The sequence below is a fragment of the Mustela lutreola genome, chromosome 12, assembly GCF_030435805.1.
Source record: "Mustela lutreola isolate mMusLut2 chromosome 12, mMusLut2.pri, whole genome shotgun sequence".
In the NCBI taxonomy this organism is placed as follows: domain Eukaryota; kingdom Metazoa; phylum Chordata; class Mammalia; order Carnivora; family Mustelidae; genus Mustela; species Mustela lutreola.
This window is the reverse complement of record NC_081301.1, coordinates 88,914,845-88,935,693: the sequence shown is the minus strand read 5'-3', so window position 1 is coordinate 88,935,693 and position 20,849 is coordinate 88,914,845. Positions and strand designations below refer to the sequence as shown.

At 44.0% G+C, this 20,849-nt stretch overlaps 1 protein-coding gene across 2 annotated transcripts in view; it reads left to right on the top strand.

The window, feature by feature from the left end:
- The window catches only part of MAMDC2 (MAM domain containing 2), a 141,561-nt gene that overhangs the window by 87,606 nt on the left and 33,106 nt on the right, over positions 1-20,849 (top strand). For both annotated transcript variants that reach the window (XM_059143456.1, XM_059143457.1), the window contains exons 8-9: positions 1,163-1,306; positions 4,258-4,523. In XM_059143456.1, coding sequence (XP_058999439.1) covers positions 1,163-1,306; positions 4,258-4,523 — 410 coding nt within the window. The remainder of the gene's footprint in view (positions 1-1,162; positions 1,307-4,257; positions 4,524-20,849) is intronic.

Sequence of the window (20,849 nt, the reverse complement as noted above, 5' to 3'; positions counted from 1 at the left end):
ATGGCCCACATGCTACTTTCACCAGTTGTCCCAGTGCTCTCTTTTATAGCTTTTTGTTTTCTTGGACCAAGATTCAATCCCAGGTGCTTTACAGCATTTGATTGTCATGCCTCTTTCGTCCCCTTTAATCTGGGCCATTTCCTCAGCCCACATCACTGTTCTCTTCCTTTGGAAATTGAGGAATTGAGAGTATAGTGACTTTTTGTCCATAAACAGCTCCCTGTTTCATCAGGTCACTGCTCCCAGAACTCAAATGTTTCTCTAGAGGTGATTTCCCAGTTATTCAAAACAGTGTCCTCTTTCTCTGGCCCTAAAAGCTTAGACCAGAGAATGTCAGTATGTAGAACGGATCACAGTTGGCTACATCGAATGTGTCCCAAACTGTGGCTGTCACATCCCCTGTGGACTCAGACAGTCTGAACAGTAAGATTTACAATCACTTGTTGCTGTACCAAGTTATTCTCCAAAGAGCAGAAATCTTTTATGTTCCATTCCCTCCAAGCAATCTGGAATGAGGTGTATTTATAGACCAGGGTAAATGATACCAGAACTCAGCAAACGCCAAAATAATAGCAGTATGGGTGATGAAATTGGTGTGACTTTTTGAACAGCATGGTTTATCCTGAGCAGTGATTTTCTTCAAGCAGATCAGCTGTACTGCTAATGTCAATTATAAATAGACAGCGGCTGTGCCGGTGACACAGCGATCAGTCAACAAAGGAAAATTATTTCTGGAAAATATTATTTCTAAAATACCTGTCTGAGAGAAAAATTAAGAGTTCCTTAAAATCTTTACCATTTTCTTTCTTTTAATTTTCTATGAATGAGTTTTGAATTGTAAAGAAGTATGTAAATAATTGCTCCCCGTCTTTACATTTTGAAAAGAAATTTCTTTTGAAGTCTGGTACTTACTTATTTTTTATAGAGTATGAACAGGGCTCCTTCCCTCCATCCCTTAAGGGAAGAAAAGAGAAATCTGCCTGTCATGAGGAGATGTTAGTTTGATGCTAACCTGCCAGGATACCATCAGGGTAGAGATATTTTGTTGTGTTTTATGTGTTCAGTCTCCCTGGCACAAATGTGTACATATTTGTCAACCAGTTGAAGTAGTCCTTTGAGACCCTAGGATCTGGCTCTTTAACTTTGCTTCTCCTTTCTTCAGAGCTTCCTTTCAGTGCTGTGGAAGCCGGCTGCAATTTCGAGGAAGATTTCTGCAACTTTTATCAAGATAAAGAAGGTTCAGGCTGGACCCGGGTGAAAGTAAAACCAAACATGTATCGGGCCGGAGATCACACATCAGGCAACGGTAAATCAGAAGTCTGTGCCTGTGGGGACTCTGAGGGTGGGGGTAGTATTCATGTTCCGTCTGCCATTCTTTTTTTTTAAATTATTTTTTATAAACATATAATTATATTTTTATCCCCAGGGGTACAGGTCTGTGAATCACCGGGTTTACACATTTCACAGCACTCACCATAGCACATACCCTCCCCAGTGTCCATAACCCCACCCCCTTTTCCCAACACCCCCGCCCAGCAACCCTCAGTTTGTTTTGTGAGATTAAGAGTCACTTACGGTTTGTCTCCCTCCCGATCCCGTCCGTCTGCCGATCTTACTCCATATCTCTCAAGACGGCCACTTAAAAAAAAAAACGGCAACTGTAAAGAAGTAAAAACAATGGGTAATCTTGTGTTTTGCCACTTTAAAAAAAAATGGCATTTAATTTGCTGTGCTAGCAAGCCTGCCTGCCAGTTCTTTAAACAGCCAAAGCTTCGGAAATTATCTTGCTTTTCCCTTTAGATAGAAAAGTGCTTTTAAAAAGCTAGTAGATTCCAATTACAGGAAACATCCAGAAAAGGCAAATCCATAGAGACAGAAAGCCAGTTCTTGGTGGCCAGGGGCTGGGCAGTTACTGTTTAATGGATATAGAGTTTAGTTTTGGGGTGATGAAAATATTTTGGAGCTGGATAGTGGTGGTAGTTGCCCAGCCCTGTGAATGTACTAAATGCCACTAAACTGTACACTTTAAAGTGGTTAAAATGGTAAATTTTATGTTATGTGTGTTGTACTCAATGAAAAATATTTTGTGAGGCTATAAAATCTATTGGAAAATATGGGGGGGGGGCACTTGATGGTTATGTCTACCAGGAACCTTAAGAAACAAGTTTGAGTTCCCGTGTATAAGAATTACCTACCTCGGGGCAGCTGGGTGGCTAAGTGGGTTAAAGCCTCTGCCTTCGGCTCAGGTCATGATCCCAGGGTCCTGGGATCAAGCCCCGCATCTCTGCAGAGCAGAGAGCCTGCTTCCTCCCCTCTCTCTCTCTGCCTGCCTCTCTGCCTACTTGTGATCTCTCTCTCTGTGTCAAATAAATAAAATCTTAAAAAAAAAAAAAAATTACCTACCTAATCACTTTGATGGCATCCCTGTGAAGCCCATTCATGTAGAGACTGGTACAAAGGGCTTGTTTTCAAGGGGTGGTGTCTATGTCACTTTATTCGATGGTGATTTTTACACTGGGCACTGGGGTGTGCTTACCATACACTGAGGAAACTTACGTTTCAGAGCATCTTACTTGCACAGGCCCTGGGAAGGGCCTTGAAAGGGGCCCTCACAGTTTTTTACTTGTAATCATAAATTCTTTTCTTAGAGGCGGCTTAACTTGTAGAAATACAGGTACTATAAAAACCTCTGGTCATTGGCCAGACTAATCCATCAGGTCCTTCCTCCACTGGCTAACAATCATTTCAATGGGAAAAAGAGTTGTTAGACAAATATATACACAAATAAACTTATAATTACCTATTGTGGCACATGCCATGGAAGAAATGAAGAGCAGGCTCCGAGAGAGCTGTGGTGTGGCAGATCAGAGTCAGCATTTGGGATTTTTTTTTTTTTATAAAGGAAATGAGAAACCATCAAAAGGTTTTAAGTAAAAGAAGAGTAGAATTAAATTCAGGTTTCAAAAACGTTTTTCTGACTGTGTATAGACACCTATATTAGTCTGCTCAGGTGGCCAGGATGACCTGAAAAGCAGAAATGGATTTTTCACAGTTCCGGAGGCTGGAAGCCCAAGATCGAGATGCTGTCAGGGTTGGTTTCTGGGGAAACCACTCTTTCTGCCTTGTAGAGAGATGGCACCTTCTCACTGGATCCTTCTGGCCTTCACTCTGTGTGTACCAGTGGAGAGAGAAAGGGGGCTCTGGTGTCTCTTCCTCCTCGAGGACCTATAGGTTCTATAGGATTAAGGCCCCACCTGTATAACCTCATTTAAATACCTCCTTAAAGACCCAATCTCCAAATACATTTACATGGGGAATTAGGGTCTCAACCAATGGATTTGGGGGTGAGGGTGGACACGACTCAGTCCATGTCACCAGTCACGTGAAATAAACCGAGAACCCTTTGCCAGATGAATTAAATCACTGGGTAAAATCCAACTACACACCAAGACTGAGGCGATCAAAGGAAAATTGATGGGGGAGGAGTAGGAAAAGGCAAGAAAGCAAAGTAGGTATTATTTTCTTCCTTTCTACCCAGGTTTTCTAGGCTATGTGGGTCTGTTTTACATTCACTGTGGGGGGGGGTGGAGGAGCAGGTGGGAGGGAGGTCCTTGACCTTCTGCTTCTTTTTTGTTATTTAAAAGAAATGATTATTCTTCCTTGGATCCCTTTCTTGCACAGAAAGGGTACTTGAGAGATCTTTTCTTGTAAATGACAGACTGAAACAAAATAGATCTGGGGGAACCTCGCAATTCAGTCCCTAACAATACTTCTGTGAAATAATCAAAATCCCAAGGACTTCCAGACCAGCCTGTGATCTCTCTATCTCTGCTGTTGGCAGCAGAGATGAGAAGGAAAAACCGGTCTGGCCCTAACGTACGTTAGGACCCAGTACTAAGTACTGGATTGATCCAGGCAGCTGGGGAACCAAGATGATTTCATCCCTTTTGTTTCATGAGAAACACAAATCCTAACTGATGACTGGCATCTGAGCATATGCAGATGGGAATCTATACTGGTTTGTGAAGTTTACTTAGAACTGAAGAAGTTTTATTGGTAATAGAGCCACATGATGTAATCTGTCACTTAAGCCACAGATAGTTAAGTACAAAATGCATTCTATCATTTAAAGCCTATGGGAATAGTCTCTGTTGGCAAATCCCACTACATTTAAGCAAATTTTCGCACTTGACCCTCTGGGCTAGATGATTTAAGTTTGTCATTGCTGATAGCCTCAATGTTTTGTCCTGTCTGCAGGGTACTACTTGCTGGCCAACACAAAGTTTACATCTCAGCCTGGCTACATTGGAAGGCTCTACGGCCCCTCCCTGCCAGGAAACTTGCAGTATTGTCTACGTTTTTATTATGCCATCTACGGGTTTTTAAAAATGAGTGACACCCTCGCAGTTTATATCTTTGAAGAGAATCACGTAGTTCAAGAGAAAATTTGGTCTGTGCTGGAGTCTCCAAGGGGTGTTTGGATGCAAGCTGAAATCACCTTCAAGAAACCCATGCCTACCAAGGTATAGTAGACCCAGGGCAACACTTTGACCCTTTGTTCATCTTCGGTTTCTGGGCTAGGTTAGTGAATATCTGTTTAATTATTTTCAACTGGAGATGTGTTTATTTTTCTTCTGACAGCCCCACCGCTGCACTCTAGCCGAGCCATGCACAAATTATATTATCTACAAGTTGTTTTGAGTTTTCTGTGTCTCGGAATCATGGCCACCTAGAGTGTTTGCTTGTTTATTTCTTAGATTCCCTGAGAACAGACCAAAGACAGGGAATGCATGAACAGTCCAAGTTCAACAGCTAAACTTTTATTTGAAGCCCCAATTACCTCTCTCCTTCTCAATCTGCCACAGTCACAAAGACACACACACGAGCCCACACACACATAGGAATACTAATTACTTTACAATAATTTATAATACTAAATGACTTAAAGGATGAAGTCAGTGAGCCTGGTTTTACTTTGAGGCCTTAAGGTCTCTCTTTGTTAACAAGAGAGAAGCGTCAGTAAAAAATGAAAACCAACCCAGATGGAGAGGGTTTATGTAAGGTACCATCACCTGCTGATTTTTAAGCAATAAGAGGACAAAGAGATCTTGACTGCAAAGGGAATATAAAGAAAACTATAATCTCCCAACTTTAACAAATCCTAAAGGAAGGTTTACAGAAGTAATAAATTCGGTCAACTGCAACCCAGATATGAAACCAGTATGGAAAAATCCATTTTGTTTCAGCCCATCATTCAACCAGAAAATGTCTTTCTACTTGAGCCAATTCACTCTGAGCAAGAAAGGTCTCTTTCTTCAAACAGATGACTCACAGAGTGGGAGCTCAAAAAATATTGTTGGATGAAAGGGAAAGGATCGATCAGTTGATCATGTTTATTAACCAGGAATAACTCAAAGTGCAGGCTCCTTAGGGGAAGATACAAACCTGGAAGGTTTGTAGAAGGTAGTAGAACCTTCTTTGCAAGTGTTAATGGCTGAGCTTCTCTTAGTTGTAGCCATCCAGACAGAAGATAGCTTCATCCATCTGTAGTTTTCTGCTGAAGAAATTTGGCACACCAGTCCCATCATAATGATGCGTGGTTACTTTTAGTCCATTAGAATACCCACCAGGGAATGATTAAATTTTCACAATGATGAATCAAAGACCTTTGAAAATCTTTACAAAGTTCTTTTCCATTGTTAGAAATTGTGATTATAATGATATGGTAGCCTCCATGACTTACGACTTTTTTTAAAAATTAATTTATTTATTTTAGAAAGAGAGCATGAGTGGGGGGAGGGGCCAAGGGAGAGGGAGATCAAGAGAGTCTTAAGCAGACTCCCCGCTGAGCTGCGCAGCATGGAGCCCAATGGGGGGATTAGTCTCATGACCCTGAGCTCGTGACCTGAGCTGAAATCAAAAGTCAGACGTTCAACTGACTGAACCACCCAGGCGCCCCCATAACTTACCAACTTCTAAAAACAAGTGAGCCAATTTACGATACTTCTCTCAGAACATAAGCACACAAGTTTTGTCACAGTCTCATAGGTATAGCTCGTATTATGGTTATGCTAATTAAACAGGTAGTGTTATCGTAGGTCTCGCCTTCTGAACTCCGTAACACTTGCATCACATGACTAAAGTGAGATGCTTCATACATCCCTTGGGTAGTAGAGGAAGCTAGTTAATGTTTCTGGTGCCAAGTCCCTACTCCTTCCTAGTCTAGACTCCATGCCCTTTAATCTATTGCCTCGCCAATTCCAAACATTTCCTGAATGAGCCCGTCTTTCCATAAATGTCATCTGACCTTTGCAACGTCATTGAATTTCCTCTTTGATCTGTTAGTCCTAGAGGTAGCCAAGCCTCTCTGCACCTCTTGGGGATCCCAAAGGCTTAAATTGTTTCGCCATTACCAATTATAGTTACGGTAACACACACACACACACACACACACACACACGCATGTACCAGATTCACATAATCAGGGCTGCACCAGAAAGTAAGGAAATTTTTGTTATACTCTACACCCTGTTTTGCTAATGTTTTTTAAAAGGTAGGGGATATAATAAGCATTTTATTCATGTGGCTTTCATTTGTTTATTCATTCCCCTGTCCATTCCTTTATTTAACTAGAATTTACTAGATACATGCTCAGTGCAGCAGATATAAAGATGAATGAGACTCAAACCCTGCCCTTGAGGTGGAGATCACAGGTGATAGAAGAGTAAGAGACAGATACTTATGCAACTAACAATGTACAATCTCACTACCTCACAGAAGGGTCTCCTAGAGAAAAGTAGAGTAGTTCAACTAACCAGGCACATAAAAGATAGTGACCAGTAGAGACCCACTGGGCTGGTGTGTGGATGGTCAGTTTCAGGCCGTCCGGATTCTAACTCTTGCTCGTGCCCCCGTCCACCCCCCTTCCCCTGTCCCTCCACATGCTCTCCTCACACACGTGCTCCTTTAGAGTGCGTCCAGCTCTTACCTGACACCCGTGGGTGACAGCAAGCCCCCCGGCCAGTGGGGAGGCCCTGGACCACTTGCCCTTTTCCTCGTTGGCGGGCTTCCGCCCGCTCCCAGCAGTTGCTCAGTTCCCTCCCGACCACAAGACGAAAAATGCATCTGGACCCGTGGGGGCAGGGACGTTCTTTCAGCCGTGGAAGGAACTCATCACGGATCTGGCCCCAACACTCATGAGCAGAAGTTCCAGTTCAACACCAGAAAACTCGGGACACATGTCTGCAGGTGGAGTGTGGTTTCTGGCCGGTCCCTGCTAAGCAGAACCAGCTCCTTGGAGCGTGAGGGAGCCGTCTGACGGCCACCGCAGGGACGTGCATTAAGGCAGGAAGCTATAGCTTAGCAGCTGACGTAACATACACATAACATACACGGGAAATGAGGGCAAATGTGTTTCAGGGAAGGGATCCAGTGACAAATCAGAGTTGCCCTTACGACTCCCTTCCCCCGAATTCAAACTCCAGCGGCACTTCTTCTTATGGTGGTTTTTCTTCCTGATTTGGGGATACTTTCCTCTTTAATTTAACTTAATTTAACTTTTTAAAGATTTTATTTGACAGACAGATCACAAGTAGGCAGAGAGGCAGGCAGAGAGAAGAGGAAGCAGGCTCCCCGCTGAGCAGAGAGCCCGATGGGGGACTCGATCCCAGGACCCTGGGATCATGACCTGAGCCGAAGGCAGAGGCTTTAACCCACTGAGCCACCCAGGTACCCCTCTTCTTTAATTTTAAATATTGTATTTCCACCTCTGTTTCTTGATTCATTAACTTGAATCGTGTTCCCTGTTATGAAAGATAAGGACTTTAGCTTATTTAATACTATTCCTTCTCCTTTTCTCTCGTCTCACGATATTTAGTTATATTTTGTTTTTAACTTTTGGTGCTTTTTACATCTTGCATACACTTAACTAGACACTTAACTATTTGGATCCATCAGCTCTAGATAGTGTCTCTGAACAGCCTCGTATGTGAGAATGAATGAATCTTCACCTCTACCTCTCCCTTCGCGGCTCTTGCCCCTCCCCTGGTCCAGATCTCTCAGGCTTTCACATTGTCACGGCTAATAATCTTTATGTTCCTGCAGTGGAGCCTTCTGGTTTGGCCAGTGGCCGGATTTCCCAGTGTGGGCCGCCTTGGCATCTGGAAGAGGACAGTTCTGCCTTTGGGGAGGGGTGTCCCTCACAATACCGGTTTTTTCCCATCTGCAATTAATGCAACCCCAGATTATTTCCACACGTTTCCAAATGGCCCCAGAAGTGCCAAACCATCCTTGAATGAGAACCATTGGTCTGTAAGTTGATTTCGAAAATGGAAATGAAATCCTAACCTTACCTGCTGTCCACTCTTGCCCTGCTCCCGTCTCTGCTCTGCCTGGCAGCAGAATTTTCATGAGCAAACCACCCCCCTCCCTGACCACCCCGAATTAACCCTTCGGCTTCCTGTTGCTCTTAGGAAAGAGACTCTGTGTGCCCCGACGGCAGCCCCCTCCCGCTCTGTCTATTCTAACCCTCCTTTATGGGCTTTGCAATCTTAGGACTTTTTAGAATTGAGATGTAATTGACATATAGCATTGTATTAGTTTCAGGCATATAGTATGGTTCAATAACGCACATACTGTGAAATGACCACCACCGTACATCTAACATGTCACCACACGGTTACAGATTTATTTCCTTGTGATGAGATCTTTTAAGATCTACTGTCTTAGCAGCTTTTAAATTTGCAACACAATATCGTTATCTCTAGTCACCATGCTGTACATTACATTTCCAGGACTTCCCAATTTTATAACTGCGAGTTTGTACCTTTTGACCCCTTTCATTCGTTTCAGTCACTCTCTGCCCCTCGTGTGTGGCGATCACCAATTTGTTCTCTGTGTCTATGCCCTCGGGTTTCTTTTCTCTTTTAGATTCCACTTGTGAGAGCACATGACTTTTTTTTTTTTTTTTTTTTTTAGTCCACTGAAAAGGGGATGGTTAACTTTATTTTTTTTATTATTTTTTAATTTTTATTTATTTTTAAAATTTTTTTTAGTGTTCCAGAATTCATTGTTTATGCACCACACCCAGTGCTCCATGCAATACGTGCCCTCCTTAATACCCATAACCAGGCTCACCCAACCCCCCAGCTCCCTCCCCTCCAAAACCCTCAGATTGTTTCTCAGAGTCCACAGTCTCTCATGGTTCGTCTCCCCCTCCGATTTGCCCCAACTCCCTTCTCCTCTCTATCTCCCCATGTCTTCCATGTTATTTCTTATGCTCCACAAATTGCCTTTCTCTTATTTCTTTTAGCCTTCATGCCCTCGAGGTCTGTGTTGTTATAAATGGCAAGAATTTGTTCTTTTTCATGGCTTCAATGATATCCTCTTATTCATAGAAATCTGTTTCTTCCTTACTTTTCACACTAGGAACCCCAAACCTAGCAGCTACTTGGGTCACAATTGCTTACTAATGGCTGTGGGACAGCTTTCAAGTTCTGACTTTTGGGCCGGGCTTGTTGACCCTCATCACGATCGCCTGCAAAGCTTTTAAAGTATCCATTGTCCATCTCCCTTTCTGTAAAAATAGAACCTTCATGAGGACAGGGACCTTATCAGTCTTGGTCATTTCTGTATCTATAGAAATCTGTTTCAGATGCAGAGTAGATCACCAGGGACATTTTGTTTGATAAATTTAGTTTGGTGTCTATGTGGACAATGTATAAGTGGATGAATAATGAAAAGAACAATGAAAAATAATTTTTTAAAAAATGAACGAGCAGACTTTTCTAAGGCTGGTGAGCAGCAGAGCAAGGTTTCACCCACGTCTGTCCAGTTCTGAAGCCTGCCGTTGAACAGAGGTTTTTATTTTTTTAAATAATTTTTAGATTTATTTATTTATTTCAGAAAGAGAGAGAGATGGGGAGGTTGGGAGGGCAGGGGTGAGAGCAAATCCCAAGAAGACTCAGCACCAAGCGAAGAACCCAATGCAGGGCTTGATCCCATGACCCGAGATCATGACCTGACCCGAAACCAAGAGTCAGATGCGTAACCCACGGTGCCCCTCGGACTCTCCCAGCACAGGTGTCTTGAGATGCTCGAGGCTTCTACCCAGTCTGTTCAAGTGTGAGTAGTTGCGGCCCAACTCAGAGAGATCGAACAGTTGTGTTTTTACCCCTGTTCCCTGGCTTGACAGCTTTGTCTTTAAGTTTTGACTATACGTGGGTTAATCCTGGTCCTAATTCTCACCGGTGGAAGTGTTGGGTAGGTATGTTTGAGTCTCTATGCTACATATTTAAAATAATGACAATGACCCCTTCCATTTGCATTGTCAGTGTAACCTGCTTTTGTGAAGGAGTCGTGTGAGCTCAGAGCTGAGCTGAGAGGCAGCGTGGGCCTCAAAGAAGTCAGAACTGTTAGCCGCTCCCCACGTGTTTCTTTTCCGTCACTCCTAATACGGACACACTGGCCCACCTGTGCCTTCCCAGATGCCTTCCCCTCTGGATGCTTCTGTTCCTTTCCTTCCCCTGGTGGTTCTCTCCCAGGCTATGTTAAGGACAATGGGCCGGTTCAGTTAATAATTCCCTATTTCCATAGACCGTCTAAAGTTCGATGGAAACTATAATATGTAGCTCTGTTTAAGGAATGGTAGGCCGTTCTAGCAAGGTAGGCTGATGGACGGATTCTGGCTAATGTTGTCACAGCTGCCCACAACAGAAACTTTCACAGAACGCTTTCCATGTGCTGGGCACAGCGCTAAGCATTCGATGTGTTCTGCTTCGTTTAATGCTGTGGTGCCCTAGGAAGGAAGCAGTGCGGCCCCATTTAACAGATGAGGAAAGTTCAGGCAGAAAATTAAGGACATTGTTCAATAGCATGCAGAGCTGGTAGAGCTGAGAGGTAAACCCAGACCTTTTTGAATTCAGAATCCATGGTTTCTATACCAGGCCATTCTGTGCCCCTAGCCCTCTCCTGGCAGAAGGCAGATGACCAGGCAGGAAAGAGAACCCGGCCCTAACTCAAGATTGGTAAAAATTCTTAGTGCTTTATCATCGAGGCTCAGTTGTTCTATGTTAGAAATACCTTTGGCTCTTACAAGGGATCGGAATTCATGATGGATCATTTCAGACAAAGGAGAGCTGTGGAGTACAGGGAAACGCAGCGTGATGCTGAAGGGTTCTCCTGCGCAGCTTCTCTGCCACTTACATCTTCGTCATTTGGGCTAGTCGTGTGACCTTGCGGAGCCTCACTTTTCTTCATGGAATCAGGACACGAGTAGTACCTTCCTCAGGCAATTACGGCAGAGAATGAAGGAAATGTGTCGAGTAAAGGCCTTAGCGCCGCACCTGGTACGTCATCAGCATCTGTTAAATTAACTGAACAGAGACAGAGGGAGAGACAGAGCGTGCCCAAGACTAAAGAATATTTTCTCCAGGTCCTGATCCCCAGCAGATTTCACAGGCAACATGTCTGCTAAAAATCGGGTCAGAGCTACATTTTTATTTTAACAGTACTAGGCTTTCTTCATGACATGGTTGCCTTTGCAGTCACGAATGCCTACAGGAGATTTTTTTAATGTCTTAGAAATGTTTTGAAAGGCCTGAGTCATGAAACAGCTTTCTTGATCTGTTTTTCCCCAGCACATTGCTAAATGGAGGGCAGGTAGTCAAGAGACACCTTGAGACTTTTACACACTAGGGATGATAATGAGGAGAGGGAGAGACTAGAGGGCCATTGTCAGAAATTCTGTAAAGATGGAGCACAAATTTTAGCCTTTCTGTGTTCAGATCCTTAATTTAAAATTATTCTTGGTTTCTGCAGCCTGTGTATTAGGTCCTGCACTATCTCCTGGCCTGAAGCTAGTTTTCTCTTTAACAAAGATCTTCAAGAGGTCCATTAATTAGAAGTACTGGGAGCAACTCAATATTGTGTTCCTTAAATATTTCTTTTGGAAAAAAATGTTAACTGGCCCATTAATGAGGAAACGACCAGGCATTCTGTCTCATCCAGGCCCAGCTTAATCATCAGCGGGTTAATGGTCAAGCCTTCTAATCTACATCTTTACTCTCTTATAAGATTAAAAAACAGATAAACTTTAAAAACGTCATTTATGGATTTGGAGAAAACCCTTATCTGGCCAGTCGGAGAAAATATAAATCCATTTATTTCTTTACTAGTCAAGAACCTTATGTCATTGTTTCTCAGGATATGTCCCCAGAGTACAGATCTTCTGAATAGTTCCATTGAAACAGAATTCTGTGGTCCAGTGAGTTGGGGGAAATTTTCCGTGCTCAGTCTCTTCCGTGTACACACCTGAAGATTCACAATGCACGGTAACATATTAGAAACTCTTGTAAGTTCTACACTAAAGGATCTTGCTGACCTTCATGTAAGGTGGTAGTTCCTTTAGAGTATTTAACGTAAAACCCTTGTCTTATGTGGCCCCTCTTAACATCGTGCTGCTATCATAGCATTTAATGCGTTACACTGAAATTGTCTATTTGCCTGCCTATCTACATTAATCCAACCGCAAGGGTCTGGAGAACAGGGAGCCTTGTCTCACATTCCCACAGTGTGAACACCATTCGGTAACAGGGTGGGTATTGAACACAGGGTTGGAAAGGGGAACCCAGCTGGTAATGAATACGGGTTGATAGCAAGGACGAGCAGAGAGGTCCAGGGAAGAAGCAAGATGAACTCTTTCCGCCCTCGGATCATATGAACCACCATTGCGTGTAGCCCAGCACCTGAGCCACTCATCCCACGGGGCATATGAATGTGAATGAACACTTAGAGGCAGGACTCTCCCGCCGGGGCAGATGTAAGGACACACCTAGACACGTAGCTGCAGAGTCTGGTTGAGGGCTTTTTCTGATGATATTTATTAAGTCCAAAAGCTTGTCTTCTCTGGGAGACAACTTCCCCTCCTCACACGGAATCATTTCGCTATTCCCAGTGACCGGTAGGAGGTTTTACGAGGCCTCTGGATGTTCTGGAAGACTTTCGTGTCTGCCAGTGCAGCTTCTCCAGCCTCCGTCCTGCCTCTGTGGTCAGTGACGTTCCCACCCCCAGACGTTCAGGCTCTTCTTCACCTGCTGGTTTCCCGCTTGTTTTTCCCCGCCTCCGTCTTAGGATGTGAGCTCACAGGTTCATGTTCCATAGGGATGAAGGCTTTCAGCACAAACCCCTTCAGCTCTGTTTCTCTCTGAACCCTCACCTCCCTCTCTCGGTCACCGGGGCACGTGACAGAGGAGCTGTCACCCTTGTCCATCTACCCATAGGATCTCACCATCCTGCCACCTCTGGGGCCTTATTTCCTGAATTGTTCCTCACTCTCAAATTTTCAATACCCACGAGCCCTCTATACGCTGCCAGTGTATGCCGGCCACACACACGAACAACCAACCTTTCCTTTTACATTTTTATCCATTTAAATTGCCACCCAGTCCCATGTTTTGTGTTCAGACTTTTCGGAAAGCACATCTTCTGTCAGATGCTGCTGAGGGTTCTCACCCCCGAAATCCTCACCTTCTCACCGCTGCTGTCCCCCTACAAAGTGTTTATCAACAACTACTGTTTCCCATGCGGGGTGCTGCAGGAATCATGCCTGAGAAGAGCCTACCCTCCCGTTCTCTCCGGGTCATCTCAAGTGCCCCTTCCTCTTTGAATCTTTAGTAAGTCGTAGCTTGTTACAGTGAGGCTTTGTAGAGCAGGAAGACTTGGCTTCAAGTCTTGACTTCGGCATTAATGATGTAATTCAGAACGTCACGTCACCTCTCTGTGTAATAAGGACGTGTTTTAGGGTGCCCCCCCATGTCTCTTCTACCATGTATTTTCTTTTTGGGCATCTTAAAGTCAGCAGCTGTCTTCACACTGTGTAGCTCAGCCCTCATGGAGGGCTCTCTGTAGCGCCTTGTTTCCTCTTGTGATAATCTTCTCTTTTTAGTTAAAAAAAAAAAAAATTAATGAAATTTAAGTCTGTGACTTGGATTCGTGATTTTAAAATCTTCCTTTTAGGGGCGCCTGAGTGCTCAATAGGTGAAACCTCTGCCTTCAGCTCAGGTCATGATCTCAGCGTTCTGGGATCGAGCTCCGCATCAGGCTCTCTGCTCGGCCGGGAGCCTGCTGCTTCTCTTCTGCTCTCTCTGCCTGCCTCTCTGCCTACTTGTGATCTCTCTCTCTCTGTGTGTGTCAAATAAACAAATAAAAATAAATAAAAAAATACAATCTTCCTTTTAATTTTGCTCTTTAATGATGAAAATGGGAGTAGGTGTTGAATTTCTAGGCTTCTGCAAGTTTTAAAGGCAACACTTAGACGTTCATTCAACTAGAAGAGTGAGTCTAGTAGGTTTCTGGAGAGATTTATACATAGGTGGCCCTTGGATAACAAGACACCCTGCCGTAAAGGAGCCAGATTAAGGACATTAAGGAGCCAGAAAACCAATGTGTAGACACCATGCGTGAGAGGAGATAGATTTCCTGTCAGTTTCATGATGTCCGGGAACTCTGAGAAACGGCTACCCCAGGATATTAACGTCACGGCGTAATTAAAGCAGGGCTGCTGAGTGCAAAGTAGAAATAGCAGGGTCATTAACTACTGACAAGATAATCAACACATTATAGAACAGATTAGGGGGTTTCCGTACATAGAGTGTGGAAAATTACACAGTCAAGTGGGATGAGTTTTAAGGTGGAATCAAAGAGAGGGGCTAAGTATGGAAAAGGAGCCTCTCTTGAGTTGTTCAGGCCAAACTCAGTGTCAGCTGCCAATCCAGGAATCCTCAGGTACTTTAAATATGAGCAACACAGGGTTGAGGCATCATGTTTTCCCTTCCTCTCCTTTGAGGTATTTGTTGAAGGCATTTCATGTCAGCTTCCAGGGGAATGAATGGAAAGACTGGTTTGCACAACTGCTGGTTGCTGACACAGCTTACACAATGTAGCATTTGTGTCAGTGCATTCTTCTAGAACTTTCCCAAGGAATTAATCTCCTGGAGTATTGCTAGATTACTACATTAGTCTTCCTGGCACTGTGGAGAAATCTGAAAAGACAGCACAGGCATTCTTCTGCCATGGTTTTATTAATAAGCTTAATGAAGCAAGCATTGACTCCAAGAATTATTCATAAACCTGAAAACACTACCTCCCTCCACACTTTCAGATTCCTATTCTTGGGAGTATTTCCAAGTCCTGAAATGGCTACATTTTTAGGGAAACACTTCCCAAGTTCTTATGAGGCAACATTATTTTTTGATGTTCACGTTGAGATTCTCTGGGGGTCCTCTGGTTTTCTGAGCTCTTAGACCAACTAAGTATTTGCTGGCCTCTGGAGTTGTGAACTCAGTTCAGTTGCTTCAATTGACAATGCGTACATTAATAAAAACTCTCTACTCTCACCCAGGGAAGAGTACCTTCTTTCGTTTGCATAGATGACCCTGGCTTCTCCTCACTCTCTTGTGTGACAGTCTCTGGCAGTTTTCTGCTGTATCTCTTAGTACCCACCTCTAGGAGAAGTCTCTCCAGACAGTCCCCAGTCTACATGCCCATGGCGTACCCCACCACACTGCTCACGGGCCCTGACTCCTATCTTCTGTTTAATGTCAGGTGACCTGTGTACTTATACAATGCTCAAGGACACACGACCATTTGTGGCCCGCCTAGTTCATCTTTGTCTTTAAACCAGGATGTTTAGTTCTCTCTTAGTTTCATTCCGCAGATATGGATGGCCTAAAAAATGTATCTGAAAGGCAAATGCCAGGCCAGGAAATAAAGTTTACAACACATATGACAAACTCTTAGGGTATTTGATATATGAAGTTACTCTAATAAATCAGTAAGTAGAAGGTAAGCTAAGCAGTAGGAAAGTGGGCAATGGATATGTACAGGCAAGTCAGAAAAAAAGAACGATTGCTATTTCAGTAAATACTTAATTGGTAGAGCATGCAACTCTTGATCTCGGGGTTGTGAGTTCAAGCCCCGTGTTGGGGGCAGGGATTACTTGAAAATAAAATGTTGAAAGAAAGAAGGAAGGAAGGAAAGAGAGAGAGAGAGAGAACGGAAGGAAGGAAGGGAGGAGCTACCGGAAAATAAACGCATACATATCCAACCTCATTTGTAATGAAATTTAAAAAAATATAAAATAGCACATTTGTCTATCAAATAGTTAAAAATATTTTAAAACTATAATACTCTGGAGTATGCTGCTTCTATTAATAATTATATTCATAATGTGTACTCTTTGTATTGTTCAGTTTATCAATTAAAAAAATCTTTCAATGTAGGCCCCAAATATGCATATATATGAGTAATATCTCATGTCTCATATTATATTATCATATTAAGTATTATCTATGAATACTTAAAATACAGGGGCACCTGGGTGGCTCAGTCAATTAAGTCTCTGCCTTCAGCTCAGGCCATGACCCTGGGGTCCTGGGATCGAGCCCCGCATCAGGCTCTCTGCTCTGCAGGGAGTCTGCTTCTCCCTCTCCTGCCCTCCCCCATTCATGTTCTCTCTCTCATGTTGTTTCTCTCAAATAAGTAAATAAAATCTTTAAAAGAAAAAATACACACACACACACACACTCACACATATTTAGTTAGTTACTTACCTCCTTACCCCGGAGAGGTACCGATGTCAGGAAACAAGGATTTTCATAAGCTCTAGTGTGAAGATAAATTGATATATCTAGATGACAATTCAATGTACATGTCTCAAAAATAAAGCCTCCAAACATGAATACTTGTTGTGGGGGGACATGCGGGGAGGGATACAGGGAAAAGGAGAGAGAAAAATCTTAAGCCGACTCTATGCCTAGCACGGAGCCGGACACCGGGCTTAATCCCATGATTCTGAAATCATGACCTGAGCTGAAATCAAGAGTCAGACACTTAACTGACGGAGCCACCCCCAGCACCCCACAGGAATACCCTTTGGTGCAAAATTCTACTTCCCGGGATGCATCCTAAGGAACTAATAGTGGTTATGCACAACTATTTCGACACCAATATTTATCCCAGCAGGTTGTATAATGCTGAGAAATTAGAAACTGCCCAATTATCCATCAGTAGGGTTCGGTCAAACAGCTCGTGGCAGGCTGCAAGGGCAGAGTGTTACACAAGCTTTAAGCCACAAGCCTTCGTCCAGTCGAGGATCCATACTTTGCCTTGGGAATCAATGAAAATCAGGCCAAAAACTGTCTCTCTGTCTCAGACATGAGTAGCATGAAGGCAGTATTCCTGCTTGGGTACCTGCTGTCCTCTCTTGACCCCAGAACTTTCCGAGCCCAGATAAAGGTCAGGACAAAGACCTAGCTTCTTCCGTGTTTGCTGTTCGGTGACTGCACTGTGCCTGTGTTCTGGTAGAACCGGCATTCTATCTCCATCCCAGTGAGCTACGTCAAGAGCTCCATAGTGTGATGTCTGTCCTTGAACGGGACAGTTAAATTGGTCATTACCTTATATTGCATGGGTTAGGGAGGGGTTCAGCCAGGGAGCTTCCTGAGGGAGAGATAAACGGGCATCGACTGACGGGATAAATACACACAACAGCGTCCTCTTCGTTAGCATGTGAATTAGACTCTAAAGCACTAAAAATCATTTTTTATCTTTTTAAGATTTTATTTATTTATGTGAGAGAGGGAGAGAGGCCACAAGTAGAGGGAGGGGCAGAGGGAGAGGGAGTAGCAGGCTCCCTGCCGAGCAGAGACCCGGATGCAAGACTCTATCCCATGACCCCGGGATCTTTGTTTTTGTTTTTGTTTTTGTTTTAAGATTTTATTTATTTATTGGACAGACAGAGATCACAAGTAGGCAGAGAGGCAGGCAGAGAGAGAAGAGGAAGCAGGCTCCCCACAGAGCAGAGAGTCAGATGTGAGGCTCGATCCCAGGACCCTGGGATCATGACCTGAGCTGAAGGCAGAGGCTTTAACCCACTGAGCCACCCAGGCGCCCCAGGACCCCGGGATCTTGACCTGAGCTGAAGGCAGATGCTTAACTGACTGAGCCACCCAGGCGCCCCTAAAAATCATTTTTAGTATCACGACCTTATCTTTGTCTAATGTTCGTTTTTCCAGAGCCTTCTCACATTTTCCATTTGGATCCTCCGTATTAATTGTGTCGATTAGGCATTGTGTCCTGCAGTGGGAAGACTCAGGAACTTAGGAGTCAGACAGACCTTGCTCCCAAAACAAAGGGAAAGGGAGTGAGAACAGGTGCAGATGAAAATTAAGGTGGGAGGTGTGGCTATGGGAGTTGAGAACATTGTTTCCTGTGGGCCTACGTGGATACAGGGTCACCAGCTAAGGCAAAGAGGAGCGTCACTGAGGTAAGGGAAGGTGGGCAGGAGAGGATCCTGGCTGGGCCAGCTTTTAAATGTAGCCACGATTCGTGTAGGATTCAGGTTCTTGTGCCAGGTTACCAAAAACTCCTTATAAACAGAGGGCAAAAATGTCAGGAAGCTGGTTGTCAAAAGAGGTCAAAGACATGTTGGGTCCACTGCTATGAACTGAGGAGTTTCAAAATCATACCTTTCAGGATTTTTTTTTAATTGAGGTATAATTGACAGATAACATTATATTGGTTTCCGGTATAAAACAGAATGATTCAGAATCCCATTTTAAATACCCACAGCCCAAGGGAGAAAAGAGATGGGTCTGTATAATGAAATGTGCTCCATCAAGGCTTTGGAGCGTGATGTCTCTTGCCCGGCTCTGCGGCTGGCCCTGGTGTGCCCTTGAGTCAATACCACAGGGTCTCTGGGCCTTCCCAAATGCTACAAAGTAACTGATTCTGAGGTCTCTCCCGAAGTTTCTATTCTCTTTCCAGGGACCAAAAGATCCCAAAATAGTGCAGATTTCTGAAACCAGTTTGTCGAGAGATCTGAGTATTTACCACGGAAATAGCAATGAAAAAGTCCTGCTGTTTATCCGCAGGCCTCCTGGAGCCCACCCTCCAGCCCAGAATGGATGGTTCCCAGGAGCGGACGGGCTCAGGGAGGGAGAAGCTGGAAGCCGCTCAGTCTTTGTTGCTTGTCACAGCCAAGAGTTGAGTTAAATCAGATGGGTCTTTTGAAAAAGGAAAAACAAAACAGATGGGTCTTTTAAGAAGAAGAAGAAAAAAAAAGTATTGGTCAGCTAAAGACTTATTTAAAAGCACATGGTCATCCGGCCTCTTGTGGGATCTGAAGACCAAATATAGTGTCTGCAGAAGGCATGCTGCCACCATTCAGCAACTATTTCCCAAAACACGGCTGGGATTCTAAAAATGCTAGTCCCGCACTCGTTTCTCTAAGAGGAAACTCCTCCCAGCCTGTCTTTGGGGGTTTGTGAAGATTCCAACCCTTTCGCCAAGTGTCTTCATGTTGGAGCTTTTGTTTTGTTTCGCTTTACGGTTCTGTTATGTTTAGAATTCTGTTACAGCTCGTTGTCAAGCAGGGAGATGAATCCGATGGCGGTAAACAGAATATCCTGCCCTTGTGCGCGTAGCCCCGTAATGAAGGGCTCTGGGACTTCTGTGACGGGTTTATAGTAGTTTTATGAATAATTATTCCACAACTCTGAAGTCACCATACCCAAATTTATGTACCCACATGATCGCAAAGCAGTTCAACCTCAGCGAAAGAAACGTTAAATTTAACTCAGAATCAGACACTCTGGTAAGTCGTCGAGGTCCACCGCTGGTAACCCGAACCTAGCTAGGCTTGTTTTGTGAACACGGGTCATTCATGGTATTGTTGGCATAGGGCTGAAATGCTGCTGTGTGAAGATAGAAGGCTGTTTCTGGAAACTATCATTCACATACTTATTATAGGCCCAGCCGGGGCTATTCAATGAGTGAAGTAAGTGGTGGGTTAAGCCAGCAATCTGGCCGACTGTGTCTCCTGAGCAGGCCACGAAGACTCCTTTACAAGACTGTGAAAACCCAGTTAATTCAGCCAGGGTTTAGCTGTTTAATACAAATAATCCTTTTTAACTGCTCAACAAGGATTTGTGGTGAGAGAGTCCACAGCTCTCCAGAAAGCTTTATTTCCTCCCCTCAGCAAAGTTGGGAAGTCCTTAAATGATGACACTTCATACACTTGAAATCAGTAACCCCAGTCCCTTTCAAAATTTAACCTGATCTGGTTTGGGAAAATACGTTTCTGGCATGCTTATTTATCTACTTTTCCCTTCTTGGGTGCTTTCACCAAGAACTTGCGTGGACTTTTAAAAGCCTGGGGATAGGCTCGCCCTCTGATGAACACAGACAGCCTTGTGGCTGAATTCCCAACGGTCCCTCTCCCCACCCTACTGCCCCTCCTAAACCCCCCAAATAACTGTAGAAGCCAATTAAAAGTACATGCGATGCGGAAAACGTGCTCAGTTGTTTTTTACAATCTGCTGCCCATTATTATGTTGTTTTGAGGGAGTCGATCATCCTTTTCGGAAAAGGAGAAAAATGTAAACAGAGAAAAAATTCTATCCCCTTTGACAATTTGCAGGAAAGCGGGAAGTCGGAACAGTCGAGCTTTGATAATCTCGGGGATGATTGCTTAGCTCGAGTCTTTGTCCATCTTTCTTGTCTCTTGGCTCCTTTGCCTTCTGTTTCCAGGGCTGGAGGGTGTTAGAACCACCACCTGGTGACATATAGAGGCAGAGAAAACGAACTCCATCTAGTCTGCTCTTAAACCCGCAACAACTGTCCTATTCTGACACGGGACAAAAAGGAAGGTTTTGTCATCCACACCGCAGTGTTCTACCACACCCCAGTGGTTCTCAGCCAGAGGTAATTTTGCCTCCCCACCAAGGGGCATTTGGCCATGTCTCGATGTATTTTTGATCATCTCAACTTGGGGGTGATGTTATCCAGTGGGT